Below are 21697 nucleotides of genomic sequence, written 5' to 3'. Positions count from 1 at the left end.
AAGCCCGCAACAAGTTTAGCCCAAGCCCAAGTATCTCTCCCTCCCCCCCCCCCCCCCCCCCCCCCTCGTCCCCCGTGGCAGACTGGACGCGGTCCGGGGCGCTGCTGCCGGCCGCCGCCGCCGCCGCCTCCCTCCGCGTCGTCGCCGCGTCTCCTTCCCCCGCGGTGAAGGTATTTCTCTCTCACACACATCCTTCCTTGGTGCCTGATTCGGCACGCAACTGCATCTGCTCTGAATTCCAGATAGTCCTGACTCGGGAGTCATTGTAGTATCTGTGGTTATTAGGGCTAAGTTACCTAGTCAATTTTGTTTTGCTTGAAACTCACTGTCAACCTGGTTTTATTTCATCGCAAATTGCAGATATTATGCCGAACAAGAAGAAGAGAAGTCCAGAAGGTGATAGCAAACCCTTTTTTTTTTTTTTGGTTCTATATGCATATTCCTAATCTCTTCCCTTTTTAGATGATTCTAGTTGTGGAGGCTTATTGTTCAACAATATATCTATTCGTTTATAATGTTTAACATGAACCCTTTACTTGTTTGTTTAATTCCTTAGATGCTGCTTTGTATGTGGAGAGTTTATTGTTCGGTGATGATCCTAGTGATTCTGAAGCGGATGTCGACAAATATGATGCTAGCGATTTGAAGGGGACAATAAACAAGGATGGCTCTAGTGATGAAGAGGATTTCACAGAGGAAGGCCTGAGTGCAAAAGAGGTGGCCTTAAGCATATCCAAATCCATCGTGTCCCTTATCTCTTCTGTTGGTAATCTTACTGATCGTCTGTAGCCTTGATGCCTTTTTTTTTCTTTTTTCTTTTTTTTTAATACATAATTCGCATACCAGCAGCTATTGATCCTACTAGTTGCTTTCCGCAGATGGAAAGGTTCTATTTACTTGCTCAGGGACAGTGGTTGATCATGTGGGTTCTGCAACTTGGATACTCACCTCTGCTACTCTGGTTAGGAAATGTGACAATGACTATGATGCTTATCAAGAGGGTGATGTTAAGGTCAATATAACAACAGTTTCATGTTTGTTTTGATACATTCTCTTTCAATTTGATGTGTAACTAGGTTTTAGTTTATTGACTGCAGATTGAAGTACTTCTGCACAACAAAACAATCACTGAGGGATTCTTAGCAATGTGCAGTTTGCAGTACAATATAGCTGTTGTCACCATTGAGCCACAATTTGATCTTCCTTTGGTGAAACTTCATGACCTTCCTGTCTGTTATTCCATGCTGTGTCGGCCTGTGATAGCTGTAGCTCGTAACTTTAAGTCAAAGACTTTACTAGTGAGATGTGGGGAGATGACCCGTGAACGTAGTGAATTGGACTGCGATGAGCTTTTGGTCTGCACTTGTCCTGTTAGTAAGGTAAACAGATTATCAATATCTAGAAAATCAATAGTGAAGACCAGACTGTTTAAATATACTGTTAATCCGGTTAGTTGTTATAGATGGGTAAGCTGTCATGTATATTTCGCTAAACATTAAGAAACTCTGTCATGTATATTTCGCTGAATATTAAGAAACTATCTATTTGCTTCTGATGCATTAATGGGGGTATAAAGATTGTTGGTCCAACTAATCTACTAATTATTAATTCAGAGAATTAGTAATAAGCATTGTTAGCTTTTTTTTCTGTCATGGTGATACCTTTAAATTATTTTCTCACACTTAATTGTGAATGTGTGTGCCTATTATTATGATAATTCGGTGAATTAGTAATAAGCACTGTTTTTTTTTGTCATGGTGATACCTTTAAATTATTTGCTCGCACTTAATTGTGAATGTTTGTGCGCCTATTATTATGATCCTTTGATTGTTTGTCCAGTTCCGATTAATTTCCAGATAATGATTACTCATTTTTGCATGCACGTATATTTTTTCAACAGCTCTCCGTAAGTGGCTGTATTGCAGGTTAATCAACTGAGTTAGATCATTACGATATGCTGCTGTGTGGACATTGTCATCGTTAAAAGGGACATTCATTTCACTATATTGCTATCTTGTTCTAGGTTTTCATTGGGGGCCTTGTCATGGATTTGGAAAGGAGGATTCTTGGCATCACTTTTTACGACAAGGATACTGTTCCATTCTTGCCTATTGAGATTGCGGTGAGATGCTTGGAACACTTCAAGAATTTCAGGTATGCTTTCTCTTTGGGTTTTAATGATATGATATGCACTTTGCCAGTCTGTAATACTGTCATCCCCACACACATGTACATTTTTTGCATACCTGAGCAATCTGGATTCTTCTGAATTAGTTTTAAATCTAGTTTGAGACAATGTTTTTTCTAGTTGTTAAGTTCTATGATCCACTATCATTAGTCCTGCGAGTAATTTTTGTTGTCTCAATCTGTTAAACCGCTCTGTGGCTATGCCCATTTGAAATTTGCACTTATACGATTCACGTACTTCGGAAAAACCATATACATGTAGGGCATGTTAAAAATATGTTCACACACGCAAACGAACATAAAAAATGATTACATGTGCATTGTGAAAGGGAAGATAAATAAGTCAAAGAAAGACAACTTTCCTTTCTTTTTTCAGTGAAGTACATTTTTGGCCCTTGAACTTTGCTCGAAGTTCATTATTTCACACAACTACAAAACCGATTGTTTTTACCCCCAACTTTCAAAATCGGACAAATAACACCCTAGACATACTTTCTTAGTGGTTTTTTTAAGTGGACTTGGTTTTCCTGGTTTGTACTCTTGTTATGCATATTTTGCTACTGTAGATGATACTTAATAGGTCCACAACAATGAAACTTACCTGACTGAACATGTTGGTGAGAAGCCACTCATTTCGATCAAAACTAACATGAAATATGGTTCAGGGTGTTATTTTTCTGGTTTTGAAAGGTGGCTTCTTCAAAATTTTGTGTGCACATAACAATACATATTATTACATCTCTAGAGATTTTCTTTAAAAAAAAAACAAAATATTTACGGAAGGGGGTGTAACTACATCCTTGTTCAAATGGGGCCTTTCTTTTCTGATAACTTAGCTAATGTTTTAGCATCCTTCAAGCTATAGTATAATCACAGTGCCCGTGTTGAATTTGTGTTTACCACTTTCTTCCTTGAGTACCATCTCTTCTTTCATTGTTCGACATGGTTTTCTCTGGCTATTATCCTCTTGGACCTAATTTATTCTGCCTTTCCACAGTAATATTTCCCCAGTATTCTGTCCAGTGTTATTAGAAAAAATACATGTTTTGCATAATATTTGGTTGTGTACATAATATTTTACCCGCTCTTGGATCTTTTAAAAGCAAATTTTACCTGCTTTTGTTATATAAATTGCTGGAGCTAATAACTAGTAGTAGTAGTAGGAACAGAAGTAGGATAAAGTTTTGTGCTATTTATGGATGTCTGTACGCATTTGTGGAGTCTTGTTTTAATGCTTTTGCAAGAGATGTGATGTGCTATGAATGTAGGACACTCAAACAACCATCTCTTTGCATAAGGGGACAAGCTATTCACAAGTTGGAAATATGCAATTTGGAAAAAATATGCTACATGTATCCTGAGCTGTCTTCTGGTTCTGGAATTGTGGTAGAGAAGGTAGCCAATCCCCTCCTTTTCTTCTTTCTCTATCTTTGAAGGTTACTTACTATCATCTAGAGCATGATGAACCACTGCCAATAATATTCAGAAAGGGCTGTGTTTGATTACTACAAGTTAGAGCGAGGTTTGTTTTTGCATATACATGGAAGAGTATCTACTTATTTGAGTGTTAATTTGCCATGTGATGAGTGAAAGTATCTTTTGCTTCTTGTGGCCCTACATTTTTATGTGTTAATATGCATCATTATCAGTTTACTTTTTTTTGTCATAACTGGATTAGAATAGGCATAAATATCATAATAAGTTCGCTCGAATAATGATGAAAAATACTAGAATTATCAGCATATATTTGTTCCAAGCTATAGTGTAGGCATGATTATGAGTAATTCTGAAATCTTTTTGGGGAAATTGCATAGGCCCTTCTACATACCACTCTATTAGGAACTAGGAAGCACCCCCACAACTTATGATATGTCAGTTACAACTCCTGCGATTCCGCACGTTCTCTCTATTTTAATAGAAACATAATTGCTTTTATTTGCAAACTCGAGCATGCTAAGCTGAGCAAACAAATTATATGGGGTAGACATATGTCAAAGTCAAACACTATTGCTCCACTGATTTTTATTGAGGCTTTATTATGTTAGAATTGACAGAAATTAACATATAGGGGGTGTTGTCGAAATGACAACTGCATACGTCGAAAAACGTGGTTACTTAACAGTGGTTGGAAAGCAGTAACGGTGTATTGGATTGAGAATTTTTTCTTGGGATCCCCCTATTACATGGCCCTAGGGGGCTATTTATAGCCCCATTACAGGTTCCCACTATTAGGGTTTAGGTTATACAGGGGAATTTACATGGTTACCCTTATGACAGGGACATTATGGAGGACACACTGTGTCCTTTACACATACGGGCCCCTACTGGGCCTAAATGGCTCGGCCCATCTATCTGACAAAATCCCCCGAGGGCGTAGCGGCCCACCAAGCCTCCCGACAACGGGGTTCGGTGCTATGGCGAAATCCTTGCCTGTGTGCCGAGGCCTTCTGGCGAGAACTCCACTCGGTGAAGTTGGTGTTACCCCAGTCACGGCTTTCGCCTGTATGGCTTCACTCTTGTCCTTCGCCACCCACCTTCGGCGTGAGCCTGTTTGCTTGAACTTTTGGTTTCGGCAGGTTCGGCCGAAGGCCCTCCGTGGCAAGCCTCCAACAAGCCCCTCATGGGCAAGGGTGAGTAGGGAGCTTCGGCCGAGACAGTGCAAATCGAATGGTATACCACGAGACGCCCCCTTTCGGCCGATGTTCCTGCAGAAATCCGTGATGTAGTCCTGTGAAATAAATAACTTGTTTTCATGTTTACAAAAAATTCTTGAGAAAATCCCTTTCTCGCATTTGTTACAAAGTGTCGAAAAGGGTTAGCTTGTCTCTTTCATTACTATGAATAGTAATGGGTCCCGTGGGCTTCTCCTTTCTCGCAATCGGCCTTTTCACTGTTCGGCTCCGGCCTGATGGGAATTTACCGTTTTGTCTGCCCCTGGACACGTGTCAGGGTTTAATTGGTTGGCAGGCGAACGGTCTCGCGACGGGGTTATATAACCCCAGGCCAGCCTGCTGTTTTCTCACCCCCCCACTCTTCACTTTTTTTACCACTTGACGCGCTCTATGCTCTCTTCGTTTGCCCGCCCCTTAGCTTTTTCGCCACTGTCGTGCTTCAGCCTTTCGGCTTTTTCCCCCTTTCTCCTTGGCCGCGAGCCTGATGGCTTCTCGCAAGCCTACTAAAGCTGGGTCAACTGGCGAAGACCCTGGCGGCCTTGGCGAAGGGTGGTCGTGCTTCCTTGGCAAATCGCTTGTCAAGGAGGCTGACTTAGGCGAGTTGGTATCCTCCGGTGCTCTCGTGCAGGGCCAAGGATCATGTGGGGGCGAAGCCGTTGTCCCTCCGCCTAGTGATGGGCGAACGGTTGTATTCGCTGCCTACTTCGCCGCCGGGCTTCGCCTCCCATGTGACGATTTCCTGTCGTCTGTGCTCGCGACGTATGAGGTTAGGCTTCCCCAGCTTAGCCCATCAGCGTTCCCGAAGCTGGCGGTTTTCGCTTGGATGTGTCGAACCTGTGGGTTCGCCCCTACCGTTGAGCTATTCGCCATTCTGTTTACAGCATGCGCCTCGACCAAAGACGTGCAGACGCCGGCCGGTCCGAGGAAAACTGTTTTCGGCTGCGTGAACTTCATGCTGCGGCTGGAGCGCTCAGACGCTTGGCCGGTGCCCGCGTCAGTTGCCAAGTGGGATAGAAACTGGATGCAAAAATGGTTCTACATCGCCAGCCCCTACCCCGCCGATGATGTCAAGGCGAATTGGCTCCTTTTTTAGCGTTCCGCCGTCTCCATCATTGCGAAGCCGAACGTGGAGATCGATGGGACTCTCGAGTCCCGGCTCATACTCCTCCGTAAGGTCGCTCGGCGGCTAAGCACCCGGGACCTTTGTGATGAGTTTTGCCTCCTTCGGATTTCCCCTCTCGCCCGTGTCTGGGATGTTTCTGTGAACGAGGGCGAAGAGGTTCTCGGGCTTCCCCGCCTTGTTCTCCCCACTTGGGTCGAAAGTGAGATTTTGTTTTTGCTCTAAACCGCATATTTCCTTTATGGAAGTGCCCTTTAGGCTAAACAGTCATTTTTGTTCTGCTTTTTTGGCAGCCCGAACTTTGGAAGACGCCAAAATAGAGGCGTCGAAGATGATAGGAGCTCTAACAACGGCCGAATTCACCCGCTTGCTCCAGCGCCAGACCGACGGCCGGGTGAACCGGGTTCATATTGGCGAATTGCCAAGTCGGTCGAACCCCTCCAGAGCCGGGGATGACGAAGTCGGCACTTCGAAGAAATGCAAGCGTGCGGTCGCGAAAGGTGGCCAAGTTTGAACTCGCCGTAGCGCGAAGGTTGCGGTCGGAAGTGATGGGGAGGAGGAGGAAGAAGATGGGGAGGCTGGATCTAAGGATGATGGGTCCCATGGCTACACCCCTAGTCCTACTCTTGCAAAATCCGGGTAGGTTCTCATATTTTGCCTACGCGGCCGCAAGATATCGTTGTGGCGAACACCCTCCTGGCGATTTCCAGTATTGCAGCAAAATCGGTGATGACCGCCAGGAGGAAGAAAAAGAAAGGGAAGGTTGTGCAAGTCGGCCGTGGCTTTTCGGACAGCGAAGGGTCCGATGGTACGCCTACTTTGCCGGTTTTGCGGCGCGCACCTTCTCGTGATAGGCGCATGTCTCCGCCACCTGCCAGCGATGCCGAAACGGCGACAGGTGGGAGTGCCTCGGCGCCAGCCGCTAAGGCGAATGTTTCCGAGGATGAACGGGTTGAGGCGATTCCTTCACCAGCCCGTCAACGAGAGGGAAAAGCTCCGGTGGTCGAAGCGGCCGTTTCGGACGTGATGCTCACCGCCCCACATTTCGTCCCTGCTAATTTCGCCACGCGGCCGGAGATCACTCCGTTCGTGGACGGTGTGTGCCAGGTCATTGCACCGACCGACGGCCTTGGGCTCTTCATCGAGCTAAACGAGTTCGGCGAAAGCTGCGCTACTATGGAAAGCCTATTTGTGCGGGTATGAATTTTCTGTGTGCCGAACTTTCTCCTTTCACTAGTGTCCTGCTGTAATGTTTTTTGTTTCTCCTTGTCCAAGGCCTTGCCGCGCACTTAAGCGTGAAGAAATCTGCCCTAGAGAGGCTAGACGGGTACCGCCTTCGTCGAAAGACCAAAGAAGATCTTCGCCACAAGGAAGACGAAAGGCGCGTCGTGGCGGAGACTAAAGAAGGCGAATGCTGAAAACAAGGTTCTTTCGGGGGACAACAAGTCTCTTCGTGCTAACCTTGATGCGGCGAACAAGCGGGATGCCGAACGAGACCGACAACTTGCTTCGGCCGAAGAGAAGATCAAATCCCTCGAAGTGTGTCTTGTCTCGGCCGAAGCTGCCGCCGCGACCTTGGTACCGGCCACAGAGTCTGCCAAGCAGGCCTGTTACACTCTCCGGCTGGCCCTTAATGACCTTGGGGCGCGGGCAGAAGGCGCTCCAGGCGAAGGCGCGATCGCGTTCAACTTCTCCGAATAGACGTAGGAAGCGGCCGGCTCGGTCGTCGAAGTGGCAGGCGCCTAACGGGACTGCTGCACTCGTGTTTCGGCGGGATTTTCCTTAGCCTTTTGCACGCGCATGGCTGTGATCACATCGGGAATTTTCCCGACTTCGTGAAAGAAGAATGGCTTAACAACACGCAGTGTTTTGGGGCTCCCTTAAGGGCCTTTCGAAAAGGGTTTTGGGAGGATGGTGGTTGGGACTGTGCGAAAACTCGACTCCGCGAGAACCTTGAAAGGATCACGAGGGACGAGGAAGCCGCTGCTGCCAACACCAGAGGGGATCCCGGGCCGTCAGAACAGGCCACCGGGCACGAGGGCGAAGGCAACGGAGGCCAAGACCACCCTGAGGTGTGAGGCCCTTCGCCCTCGTGTGCTTTTTTTTTTCTTAGTCCTTTCGGGCTTTTTGGTAGCCTAGGTTTGTATATAGGCTCTTTGCATGTTCGGCTTTGAGCCGCTTTCGCCTTGTAATCAATATATGAACTCTGTTCTACTGATAAAGTATTATCCTTTCACTGATCTAATTGTTCCGTTTGAAAGTGGGACTGATCTCGTCTATATTTCCCCCTTTTTTTTTGCACTTTTTCCCTTTGTGCTTTGCTAGCAGGCTTGTGGCCGAAAGGTATGCATTCGACCACCTGCTGAAAAATGGCGAAACAAGAACGAGAAGTTCGTGGCAATGAAAAGCCTGCCGAAGATTAAATGCCCTTTTCGGGCTGTTTACCGTGAGATGTTGATTAATGGCAACAACTATAAGGTTGTAAACTTTGCTGAATGGATGCGCGTGCATCCAGGCCGAACCTTAGAGGACTACGATCGCTATCGTGTGTCACGTCGCGAAGATAGTTTGAGCTTTTGGCAAAACTTTAGAAGATCGGTTCGCCAAGAGGAGATCGCTCGTCGCCGTTATAGTTTAGCTTGTGTTTGTCTTCCATCCCCTTTGAGGGTTATTTACGATATCAGCAGTGACGACGAACCCGATTTGCCAAACCATTCCTTAGGGGGTGAGGATTGCTGTGTTGGCGAAGGTGTAATTTATCTTTAAGCTCAGCTGTAAAGCCGTTGCTTTCTTCGCCTGTATCATATTGTAAGACTTGTATTCTTCTATTATCTTTTCGAAGTTAATAAAGATGTGCTTTACTTCCTTTTCGCTATTTCTCGCATTGTCACTCTTCGTGCTTTTGTTAGGTCAAAACGTGTCGGCCCCTTTGCGTATATTAGTGAAATAGGTTTGCTGACTTTTCAGCTTTCGGCTTCCATTTTCGATCTGTTGTATTCTGCGCTGAAAGGAGCGCTTGTGTTTTCATATTGGTCGAATGTAACGGTGTTCGGTTAATTGTTTTCCGAAACAAGCTTTTGCGGTTTCAACGTTCGGTGAGCGGTGCTTCGGCCGATTCGTTTCACCCCCCTGGCATTTTCGCTGATCAGGCGTTTGCCTTGGGGATTTTCCACAAATTATCATTCACACAACTAAAACATGCGAAAGACACAAAGATTTTATACTGGTTCGGGCCTCCGGGATGGATAATAGCCCTATATCCTTTTTTTTTCTTTTTTCATTTTCCTCTTTTTTTTTTGCATTTTTGTGCCGAAGGGCTTACATAGTGCCGACAGTCTTACATAACAGTATGTACATTTTTACAAGTTGGCAATTTGGGTGCCACCCGTCCAGGAATGGTCGAACTCTTCGCCTTCCAGTGTCGCTAGGCGAAAGGAGCCTGTCCTGGACCTGTGCTTGATGAGGTATGGCCCTTCCCACTTCGATTCAAGCTTACCGACCGCCACCGGGTTCGCCTTTTTCCTTAGGACGAGATGGCCAGGCAACAGCTCCGTCGGTCGAACTTTTTTGTTGTAAGTTGTCGAAGTGCCTGTGGCGTATTTGTGCATGTGTTCTAGTGCTTCGACTCTCACCCCCTCCAGGAGTTCGAGCGACACCTCGCGCCCTTCTTTGCCTCCAGAGAACCTCACCCTTGGTGAATTAGCCCCTAGCTCTGTTGGGGTCATTGCTTCGTCGCCATAGAGAAGCATGAACGGGCTGAACTTGGTTGGCCTTGTGGGGGTCTTTCGGAGAGCCCAGAGAATAGATAGCATTTCGTCTGGCCATTTACCCTTCGCCGCGCCCTCAAGCCTTTTTTTGAGCGCCTTAAGAATCTTGCCATTCGTGCGTTCTGCCGCCCCATTTGACTGCGGGTGCACGACCGAAGCGAACTTGATTTCCAGGTTTAGCCCTTCGCACATTTCTCTGAATCTGTCAGAGTCGAATTGCTTGCCGTTGTCAGTGATGAATTCTTTTGGTACTCCGAAACGACAAATGATGTTCTTCCATACGAACTTCTGTACTGCTGCCGAAGTGATCGCCTCGAGTGGTTCAACCTCGATCCATCGGGAGAAGTATTCAATGGCTACAATTGCGAACTTGTACCCGTTTCACGCCGTAGGAAACGGGCCGACGACGTCTAGCCCCTATCTGGCGAAAGGCCAGATTGGTGCGATAGGCTGCAGCTCGTATTGGGGCGCGGTTTGGCTTCGGCCATGGCGCTGACAGCTTTCGCACTCTTGACTTGCTCGACACATACTTTTAGCACGGTGGGCCAGTATACACCCTGTCGAAACACTTTGGAGGCAACTGTTCTTGCGGCCTGGTGTGCACTACAGAGCCCCTAGTGTATTTCTTTCGCCATTTCCTCACCTTCGGCAAAGGAGATGCAGCGAAGCAAAGTTTGGAGCACCTTGGAGCGATATAGCTGGCCCGAGACCAGCTTGTATTTTGTGGCTCTAAGCTGTAGGCGCTTTGCTTTTGCTTCGTCCTCCGGGAGCCAGCCGTTCTTCAGGTACTTTACGAACGGGGTTCGCCAGTCTTCTGGGGTTCTTCAGGTACTTTACGAACGGGGCTCTCTATGGGCACACTTGGTGCGTATAGGACCTCAAAAAAAATGCCTGGCGAATGTGGGCCCCACAAGCAGCAGATTTCGCCAGGGCGTCTGCTTCCTCGTTCTGGCCTCTAGGTAAGTGTTCGACCGTTATGTTGGCGAAGCACTTTTCCATAGATCGAACAGCCTCCAGATATCTCTTCATTCCTCCTTTTGCCTCAAAGGATTTGTCAACATGACATGCCACCAATTTGGAGTCAGTTCGGATGAGCAAGCGTCGAACCCCCAATGCTTTCGCCTTTTTTAGGCCCAGCAGAATATCTTCGTATGCTGCCGCATTGTTGGTTGTGTCGAACTGCAACCTTGCGGCGTACGAATCGGCACGCCCCCTGGCGAAGTAAGCACCGCCGCAGCGCCCGCCCCCTTGTGTGACCACGAGCCGTCGGAGTACATTACCCAGGGTTGTTCGACAGGCTCGGGCTCAAGGGCGAATGCCGGTGTCCATTCGACCACAAAGTCAGCTAGGACTTGGGACTTGATGGCAGTGCGGGCGACAAAATGCAAGTCGAAGGGAGATAACTCCGCCACTTGCTGAACCGGCCAGTAACTTCTTTGCCCCGGAGTACTTTGCCCAAAGGGTACTGTGATGGCACCATCACTTTGTGGGCCTGAAAGTAGTGTTTAAGCTTGCGCGAAGCTATCACCAGGGCGTAAGCAAGCTTCTCCATTTCAATGTATCTTATCTTCGCTCCTTGCAAGGCTTCGGAGACGAAATACACTGGTTTCTGGCTTGACCCTGTCTCTTGGACAAGGGCTGCGCTGACCGCCACCGGCGAAGCTGCTAGGTAGAGTAGCAGTTCGCCTCCTGGTGCTGGGCTGACCAAAGCGGGTGGGCTTTGCAGATATTGTTTCAGCTCGTCGAACGCTGCTTGGCATTCGGGCGTCCAAGTAAACTTTCCCGCGCCCGGTCTTGAAGAAGGGCAAGCCTCTTTCGGCTGCCTTTGAGAGAAATCGACTGAGTGCCGCAATTCGGCCTGCGAGCTTTTGTACTTCGCGTACGCTCGAGGAGGGCTTCATTTGCTGAATGACATCAATTTTCTCGGGGTTCGCCTCGATACCCCTTTCAGAAACAAGGAAACCCAACAACTTGCCCGCGCGAACACCAAAAACACACTTCTCAGGATTTAGTTTCATACCCGTCGCGCGTAAGTTGTCGAAGGTCTCCTGCAAGTCGGACGCATGGTCGAAAGCCTTGCGGCTTTTTACGATGATATCGTCGACATAAGCCTCCAAATTTCGCCCCAATTGCTTGTAAAGGACCTTATACATCAGCCTGGCGAAGGTTGCCCCGGCGTTCCTCAGGCTGGAAGGCATCCTGAGGTGGCAAAAGGTGCCAAATGGTGTGATGAAGGCTATCTTGGGGATGTCGGCCGGGTTCATGTGGATCTGGTGGTAGCCGGAGTACGCATCCAAAAAGCTCATGAGTTCGCAGCCAGCTGTCGAATCCACGAGTTGGTCGATCCGTGGCAAGGGGAAATCATCCTTCGGGCACGCGTTGTTTAGGTCTGTGAAATCGACACACATGCGCCATTTGCCGTTCGATTTCCGCACCAGTACTGGATTCGCCAGCCACTCGGGGTGGTCGATCTCCTGAATCACCCCAGCCTTGAGCAGCTTTTGGACTTCGGCTTTTGCTACTTCTTGGCGATCAGCGGACATCTTGCGTAGCTTCTGTTTCCTTGGATTGGCATCCGGCTTGACCGCCAGGTGATGCATGATGAGATCTGTCGCAACACCTCCTACCTCATCGGGGCCCCAGGCGAAGATATCAATGTTTTTCTTGAGCACCTCTAGGATGTTCTCAACTTCTCTTTCACCCATGTCGCCCCCCAGCGATACAAGTCTTGTGGGATCGGCATCGTCGATCTGCATCTTGATTACCCTACCGTGGGGGGCGGGCTTCGGTGCGTGCTTCGCCCGGTCATGCGGTTCGGCCTCAACATTGTGCACTGCTCTGTTGATTACGGCCAAATCGCCCTTTGATGTAGCCGAAGGTTGAAGCCCCTTGACCACGATCACTCCTGCCGGGCCAGGCATCTTGAGATTGAGATAATTGTGGTGGGAGATGGCTTCGAACTTGTTCAAGGTCGCACGGCTGAAGATGGCATTGTAGTTGTACGGGATGTCGACAACGTCGAACAGTATTTGCTCTTCGCGTATGTTTTCGCCTGTGCCGAAGGCTACCATCAATTGCGCTTGGCCTAGGACTTGAACTGCTTCTCCGCCGAAACCACGAAGCGAGGCCGGTGCTGGGGTAAGGGCTAGGGTAGGCAATCCCATCTTGGCGTATGCTTCGGCGAAGATGACATCGGCCGAACTCCCTCCGTCGACTAAGATTCGTCGGATTTCGAAGCCAGCTATCTCGGCCGAGATCACCAGGGGGTCTTGATGTGGGAACATCACTCCTTCGGCATCTTCTGGCTCGAAAGAGATCTGCTGGTTCAAGTATTGCGGGGCCCCTTTGCCCACCGAAGTGATGTTGTGCACCATTCGCAGCTGCATCTTCTTTTGCCGTTTTGACAGTTGATTCTGCGGGTCGGCCCTTGTAATCACATGGATTACTCTGCGATGCACATCTTGGCGCTGTTCGGCCGGGGGTGCCTGTTCTTGAACGGCTTCGCGAGGTGCTTCAACAGCTGCTCCTAGTTGCGGCCTTGGGTCTTGCGCGTTGCCACGCTGCCGAATGTTTCAGCATTGCTCGGTGGTGTGCGAAGAGCGTCCGTGGAAGGCGCAGTAAAGGTCTTTTCTGACCTTCTTGCGAACGGGCTGCTGATGACTGCTTGCTTGCTAGGCGTCGAACTCCTTACGGAGAGCTTGAACTTCTTCGACAGCCATCACAGCCTTGCCTGCATGGTCGGTTCTGAATTTTCTCCAAGTCATGGGACCTTGGCCTTGCCTTGGCGGTTGTCCTTGGTTCGCCGGCTGAGGCTGGCGAATAGCGAGAGGAGCCAGTTCGCGACCGGGGCTTGTACTTGGGCTTGAGTAGCGGCGACAGAGGCTTTATCATACTCAGCCTGGATTGCTTGCCGTCGCTTGGAATCCTCTTCGTCTCTTGCGTACCCGTCAATGATGCGAAGCAGGTGCTCAAGCGTCTACGGCTCTTTGTTGGCGATTTTTCTTGTGAGTTCGCCCTCGAGCAGCCCGGCCGAAGCGGCGTTGATGACGGACGCCTCAGTTATGTCCTGCACTTGACATCGGGCTTGCGAGAAGCGACGCATGTACTCCCTTATCGATTCCCCCGGCCTCTGGCGAATGTCGAGTAGATGCTGCTGCGTCTTCGGCTTCTCGTAGGTGCCTCGAAAGTTAAGGACAAAGACATCGCGCAATTGCTCCCATGAGTAAATGATGTTAGCTGGTAAATTGAAGTACCAAGAACGGGCGATGCCGTCTAGAGCGAAATGTATTATCTTCGCCTTGGTATTTTCGTCGCCATGAGCGGCTTCGATCGCGGACTCGTAGATGGACAAGAACTCTTTTGGGTCCGTTTCGCCCGAATAGTGTGGGACGGGTGGGAACTTGAACTGGGGTGGGATTGGATGGATTTTGATTCCCCCGCTCAGTGGTAGCCCCTTTTCGCCCCTCGCCCTGTTCGCGGCACCTCGCTGTGGATATGGCGTGGCGAAGGGCGAGGTCATGGCTTGCGCTGGGGCTGGGCCACAGTGTTCGGCTGCCCGGCCCTGATCGGTGATGCTTGGTGGGCCGCCATGGATGGGTCGAACGTCGGCTGGGTCCATGCCATGGCGACCTGGTTTGGTGCTTGGTTTGCTCTGAAGCCTGGTGTTGGTACCTGTGGCCGAACGGTTGGTGCTTGAGCAGCCCCGGGACTAGGCTGATTCGACGGCAACCAATTGGGCGCACCTTGACTCGTGTTCCCCTCCGACTAGGCCGAAGGGGCTATTTCTGAAATGCTGTGGGGTTGGCTAAGCTGCTGAAGGAAAGCTTGAAGCTGTGCCTGCAAGGCCGAAGTCCCTTCTGCCATTGCCTGCCTCGCCGTTTCATACGCCTGCTGCTGTTCTTGCATCTGACGAAGCATGTCTTGGAGTCGCGTCATGTTCTGGCGCATGGCCTCCATGTCGGCTTCGGCGTGTGCTTCGAGGTCGGGGTTGACTTGTGCGGCGGCGAGCGCGGTCGAAACCGTTGCCGGCTGTGACGAAGCGGCTTGGGGCACCAGCAGCTGACCTGTCGAAAGGATCTCCGCCCTGGTCTGGAGCGCCCTTGCCGCTGCGGCTGCCTTCACCGCGTCGACCATGTTTGGTACCTGCCACGACGAGGCAGCAGGAGCCGAAGGTGTTAGTTGTGGCGCGGGTGCTGAAGCCGATGGCGCTCTCCTATCTTCGACGATGGACGCCGAAGGCTCTGCTTCCTCTTCGGCGGCCATCTCCCCTCCTGCTTCGCTCTCCTTTCGCCTTGTAACCTTCTCCTTCACGACCCTCTTCGGTGGCATTCGCTCTCAGTGGTTTCGCTCGGAGGTCCCCACGGTCGGCGCCAGCTGTTGTCGAAACGACAACTGTATACGTCGAAAGACGTGGTTACTCAACAGTGGTTGGAAAGCAGTAACAGTGTATTGGATTGAGATTTTTTTCTTGGGATCCCCCTATTACATGGCCATAGGGGGCTATTTATAGCCCCATTACAGGTTCCCACTACTAGGATTTAGGTTATACAGGGGAATTTACATGGTTACCCTTATGATAGGGACATTATGGAGGGCACACTGTGTCCTTTACACATACGGGCCCCTACTGGGCCTAAATGGCTCGGCCCATCTATCTGGTGAAATCCCCCGAGAGCGTAGCGGCCCACCAAGCCTCCTGACAACGGGGTTCGGTGCTATGGCGAAACCCGTGCCTGTGTGCTGAGGCTTTCGCCGCATCATCTTCGCCCATGCTGCCTTCTGGCGAGAACTCCACTCGGCGAAGGTGGTGTTACCCCAGTCATGGCTTTCGCCCATATGGCTTCACTCTTGTCCTTCGCCTCCCACCTTCGGCATGAGCCTGTTTGCTTGAACTTTTGGTTTCGGCAGGTTCGGCCGAAGGCCCTTCGTGGCAGGCCTCCAACAGGGGGAGTTCTCAAATGGAGGAAACTTTTGGAATGGATATGCAAGGGTTGTTTTGCAAACTTGGAGCGTCGGACCATTTTTCCATTTGTGAAAAAAAAAGTTATTTGCGGCATTCTTTGAAATATCAAGTTTCATATTGATACATCATGTTAGGAGAAACAAAATAAGTACAACTGGAAACTTTATGGTCGGTGCCCAGCCACAGTACCCTCTTCAAGAAATTAACTTAGGACTTGTTTGGTTTGAAGCCAATTTTTGTCCTATCAAAATATTGGTAGTGTCAAAACCTTGGCAAGTTTTGGGCCTTTTGGCACTACCAAATTTTGTAGTATTGACTTTGAACTATTATAGGCCAGTTTTGGTACCAAACCAAATGTACATTTACCACTATTAAAGTTACCAAAATTTTGGTAAGGCAAAAATTGGCATCAAACCAAACAAGCCCTTATAGCATGTTCTCTGTTCTTGCATTCCATTGACTTAATTACATTTTCTTTTAGATATCAGAAGTGTTACCAGAAAATTGTGGCAGCATTGAGGCTGGTGATATCATCTGTAGTGTTGATGACATTGTTCTCTACTCTCTGTCTCAGGTATTATTATTGATGTTTGTCTGTAGCACTTCTGTTTGCCATTTACGCAGTTAGAGCTGTGGGTGGATTATCATAGGATCATGAAAAATGAATTGGATGCAGATCCTATATGAATTTGAAAAGCTTTGATGAGTTATTTTATTGAGAATATCAAAGTGCTTTGAGTTCGAGAAGTTCCAGTTGAAAGGCAAAAATAAGAACTTTATTTCCTGATGCTGAGCTATTTGGTTTTCAATTTCATTGCTAAACATGTGAAAAAAAATATGTTGGCGCCAACTATTGCTGGTTCATCGGGGAATTAGCTCTTCCATAGTAAAAAGGAATCCCCATCCATGTATCCCCGCTTGTTTTTTTCTGCAAGTTCTATGATCCTATCTTCTCTCAACCCCACCTCACTTCTATCCCCCATTCTGGTTGGTGAATCGCTATATTTTGTAGTATCTTTTTTTCTTCTTTCTTTTTAACGGGAGACATTGCAGGCAGAAAAAGTCCTTCAGTCTAACAGAAACATTGTGGTCTTTAATATAACTGTTACTTGACCCAACTATTTGGAGTTCATACTCATGTTTGATTTCCTGCTCTCAGCTTACTTCGATATTTCTTGATAAAATGGCGGTTGCAATGCCTACGCAGGATAAAGAGACTGTCCAGGTTAGTTGGCAACCATATTAGTAATCATCCTTTTGTCACTGTATTAAAAACCTTTCTTTTCTCTTTGGAATATAGGCTGAAATACGAAGGCCCAGAGATAACACTAAGTTTGTTGCGAAGCTGAATATAGGAATTGCTTCTGGTGAACACAACAATTGCTTCAATAACAGGTTTTCATTCAACACACTCTAAATCGTGTTCTTATCTTATTGATGATTCATGGAGGTTTGCTATTTGTAGATGGCCACTGCAGTGAAAAAGAAGCGATATTTTGGCGATAAACATTTGAACTGCAGCTTCGGCGCCGTGGCGCGCCAGGCGGCCGGTGTCTCGGACGGTAACCGGTCGGTGCCCCAGAAGTATGGCTGCAAGAGTATTAATTATGCCCTCGATGTCGATGCCTTCGTCCTCGCCGCCGGCGCCACTGCCGGCGGCGCCGACCACCCGTACATTAAAGTTGTGCACGATGTTGACGCCGGCGAGGACGAACATGTGCGTGGTTGGCCACCCAAGGGTGGATAGTGTGACGGGAAGCCACCCACCGGAGCGCCGCCCCACGCGTCGTCGTAAGCCGCGGGCACAGGGGTGCTCCGGCGCGACGCGCGGTAGTCGACGGAGACGGCGACCGCCGCGGCACGCGCGGCGAGTGACTCCGCGTAGAACGCGCCACCATGGACGTAGACAACCAAAGGGAGCCTCCTTTGTTGTTGTCGATTTTGTGTGTTGCATATTCGTCCTTCGTGTCGTGTTGGTGACGGTCTGAACTCTCCATCACTGCTGAAGATAGAGACATACTCCATCCGTCCCATAATATAAGAAGTTTTAGAGTTGGACACGTTTACTAAGAAAGTGGGTAGAAGTGAATGGTGGAGGGTTGTGATTGGATGAGTAGTTGAGGTAGGTGGGAAAAGTAAATGGTGAAGGGATGTGGTTGGTTGGGAAGAAAATGTTGGTACAGAATTTGTTATATTTTAGGATAGATCCTCATAGCTAAAAGTTATATTCTGATTTTGGGACGGAGGGAGTATTGATTTATAGTTCAGTTACTTTCCCCTATCTTTTGCTTGGTTCGACTGTAATCATCAGCGGTGATGTGTGTGAGGTGATCTGATCAACCGATGATTACGACGAGTATTTGCAAATTCGAGTTCAAATTCTTTGGGTACCTACAACAAAGGTTTAAGAATGAGAAGGACTATATGCATATTATGCATATTTTTGCCAACAACGAATGGAGTAGGTTGTCGTCTCAGTATCTGTATTTAGACTACTTGTGTTACAGATAGTCTGTATTCAAACTGTATGTTTTTAAAGGACATGAAAATTATGGAAGGATCTAATATCAAATAATTAGAAGGGGTGAGGCTTCGAACCCAAATCGTCTAGCCCATTACTTTGTGAAGCTAGTTGGATAGGGGTGGGCAAAAAAACCGAACTAACCGAGACCGAAAAATTTGGTCACAAATTCGGTCATCAGTTGTAACTAATCGAATTTTATACGGTCTTTTCGGTCATCTCGCTCGATTAACCGAAATAACCGAATCAATGTAAAAGCCCAAAATCAGCCCAATAGCCCATTAGCTAGAGAAAACCCTAACCTTCATCCCCTGTCCCCACCTTTCCTTCCCGGCTTCCCTACCTGCACTGCACTCCTCCACGCGCGTGCGGTGAGCCTCTCCGCTTTCCCATCGCACCGCGCCTCTCTCTGCTTTCTCCTCCTCCTGACGCAGCGCCTCTCCACCTTATCCTCGCACTGCGCCGCGCCGCCGCCTTCTCCTCGCACCGCTGCTGCTGCCTTCTCCTCCTCGTGCTGTGCCGCCGCCATTTCCTGCTGAAATTGCCGCCGACTTAGACGAGGCGACGATGAACCCACAACTCATGGTGGCGTCGCCTCCTCTCCGGTAGGTGTTGGTGGAGGCCATGGCTCCCAGATCCAGCGCCGCATCCCGTCGTCAAGGTCCTCGTGCCGCCGTCAAAGCCCACCTCAACGTGTTGCTCACTCCCTCAACTCCTCTCTGGTTAGCATGCACTTTTGTGGGGTTTTTCTGTAACTAAAATTGTGGATGTTCTATGTGTTTTTTTCACCTCAAGAATTTCGGTCGTGACCGAGACCGAGACCGAATTGCTCGGTCTTCGATTTTGTTGAAGACCGATCGGTCTTGAGTTTGTGATGACCGAAATTTCATCGAGGACCGAAGACCGAGACCGAATTGCTCGGTCAGACCGAATGCCCACCCCTAAGCTGGAAGACCCCTGTGCGTTTCTCAAACTTTATTTTTTTTAAAAAAAATATAGTACTTTTGAGCTGCAAACTTTATAATACTTGGGCGATAGTTATTTCGAAGCAAATAGCCCAAATAAATTCCATTATTAAAAATTTTATCTTTGTACCACAATAATACACACCATAATAAAAACAAGTCCGTGAAACATCCAAGACGGTAACACAAGTACACAACTGTTTGACTGTGATAGTAACTCTAGAACACACTCCTCCGTAGAGCAGCTGCAAAAACTTGATGGTACTTCTAGGCCTTTCTGGGAAGCCTAATCATGTTGCCCATCCCATGTCGAACCCCAACCGCAGTTTGGGCCGTACACCTTGGCCCGCGGGGAACACCGTACCCCAAGCGAGGATTTTGTGGTGGGAGTGGGGGATCTCCCGGGATGAGGCGGTGAAGAGGCCGCGGCCTCGTTAGCGCGACGGGGAAGGGAGGGACATGTGGCGGCATTCGAGGCGGATGCGGGACCAGCGGCTGCTGCCAGCTTGGAGTCCTGGCTGGAAGATGGAGGACGGTCACGACGAAGGCAGCATATGGCGCGAATGTGTGGTATTACGGCGTGAGCTGTCATGCGTGTGTGGCGGGTTGGGTGTAGCCAAAGATATGGTTGTTTGGTTATCGTCACACTTTGGCACACCTAGGAATAACAATGGGACAAGGTGAGATGAGATTGGGCTAGACTGGAACACCCCTCGGAGTGGAGGGCGAGTTGAAATCGATCCCCGTCCTTGGCCCCTCTGAGGGTTGTTTGAAGGAGGTGGCGTGATGACGAGAGAAGGTGGCGTGGCCACCTGGCGACTGCAAGAGAAGACACGGCCACGCGGTGGCGAGACCATGGGAAGAGGCGTGGTGGGGCAGAGGTGGGCTAGGTGGCGTGGCGACGGGTGGAGACGACGGTGAGTCGGCTACAGCTGTGGAGGATGGGTGAGGGGTGGGAGTGTAGAGGACGAGGATTGGGGAATTAGGGTTTATTCCCTCCATTCGCTTTTGATTGTCATATTTCAAAACGAGAAATATTTAATATTGACCATTCCAATAACGTGTCCATTCAATTTCTTCTTGGGTGAGAGGGTGTGCTTCTGTTTCCATGCATCATTTATTCCCCCACATGCAAGGACTGTTGCCATTGGCCAATCGTAGCCTACAGATAGCAACCTAAAGTTAGTGGGGCTAGCACGTAGCCTACATATAGCTAGAATAAAGAGCATTGGTGAAAGAGGGTCTCCCTACCTTACCCCTCTTGCATGAGGTATGGGCTTCCCAGGCTTTCCATTTAAAATGACCTGGGAAGTTGATGTCCTGAACAGCGCACAGATCCATTCTCTCCACCTTGGGCCAAAACCAAAAGCAGAGAGAGTCTCAAGGAGGTATTGCCAATTTATAGAATCAAACTATCAAAGGCCTTTGAGATGTCCAATTTGAGCATCAAGGTTGGCTTTTTAGTACTGTGAAACCTCTTTACCATATTTTGAACATATATGAAGTTTTCATGTATTGCCCTTTTCCTTATGAATGTGCTTTGGTTTGGGGAGATCATTTCGCCTAGCCTTGGTGCTATCCTATTTGCAAGGATCTTTGTTATTATCTTTGCAAAGCTATGGATTAGACTTATTGGTCTAAACTTGTCGGCCGAGGTTGCCTGCTCATTCTTAGGGAGTAGAATGATGAAAGCTGAGTTGAGCTCCAATATCGTTTCTTATTTAAATTCTGAGCAAAAGAGGCACAACACCAGGCACTTATGTGATCTCCACAAGTGTAGGTAATATCAATAACTATCAATCCCCCACCCCCAGCCCCACCACACCCCACAATAGCGAGATAGGGGTTCAATATTTATGTATACTTGCGCAAGCAGGAAATAACTCAATAGCAAATCGATCACTCAAGAGCAGCATCAACAAACATTGCAGAAACACAAGGAGATTGAGTTAACGACACAATTTCTTATACTAATGCTCATATGTTCTAAACACGAACTACTAGTACGATAACAGAGAGATATCCTACTATTGATCATAGATCTCCTGCTCCGCCAGAAAGTTACCAGCCGGCGTTGCCTGAACCATAGTCCTGAGATGGTGTGAACAAGTCCGGCCACTCCAGCATTATCAACGGCGGCTCTAGCACCTGTGGGTAATGAACCTCGGGGAACAGCGACAATACGTTGTCACCGTTGGTGGTACAGCTGAGAGTTGAACAGCTAGGGCCTTACGCCACTGCGGTGCTGAACGAGCTCTGACCAGCCTCCAGGTTGTTGACCATCAACCACCCCGACAGGATGTAGCTGGTGTTCGTGGTGCAATCAAAAGCGCTATCGACACCCAACGGGCCCGGGCTGCGGGTGACTAATATCCTGTACATGTCGCCGACAAAAATTATGAGGCTATGTCCCTACTCACTCGTAGGTGAGAATTTTGCCCCCAGCCTCGATACGAAAACATTAATTAAGTTAGCAATACATTTTAGTTTATTGTCACATTTA

The 21697-nt window shown here is 48.5% G+C and overlaps 1 protein-coding gene across 1 annotated transcript; it reads left to right on the top strand.

The window, feature by feature from the left end:
* The first annotated feature begins 73 nt into the window (after positions 1–73).
* On the top strand, positions 74–17989 carry LOC127784367 (uncharacterized). Its single transcript, XM_052311605.1, has 11 exons — positions 74–170; positions 361–396; positions 557–766; positions 879–1012; positions 1098–1379; positions 2024–2154; positions 3456–3582; positions 16190–16282; positions 16868–16933; positions 17009–17103; positions 17174–17989. The coding sequence occupies exons 2-11, from the start codon at positions 366–368 to the stop codon at positions 17187–17189; spliced, it is 1185 nt and encodes a 394-aa protein (XP_052167565.1). The 5' UTR covers positions 74–170; positions 361–365; the 3' UTR covers positions 17190–17989.
* Positions 17990–21697: the final 3708 nt, after the last annotated feature.

Source organism: Oryza glaberrima, chromosome 9 (assembly GCF_000147395.1).
Source record: "Oryza glaberrima chromosome 9, OglaRS2, whole genome shotgun sequence".
In the NCBI taxonomy this organism is placed as follows: Eukaryota; Viridiplantae; Streptophyta; class Magnoliopsida; order Poales; family Poaceae; genus Oryza; species Oryza glaberrima.
This window is presented reverse-complemented; position numbering and strand designations above follow the sequence as displayed.

Excerpts from the sequence above, each read along its gene's own strand:
- LOC127784367 (XM_052311605.1), top strand. The coding sequence starts at position 366 with ATGCCGAACAAGAAGAAGAGAAGTCCAGAAG. Across the intron at positions 1,380-2,023 it reads GCACTTGTCCTGTTAGTAAG|GTTTTCATTGGGGGCCTTGT; the intron begins GTAAACAGATTA and ends ATCTTGTTCTAG. Across the intron at positions 3,583-16,189 it reads CTGGAATTGTGGTAGAGAAG|ATATCAGAAGTGTTACCAGA; the intron begins GTAGCCAATCCC and ends ATTTTCTTTTAG.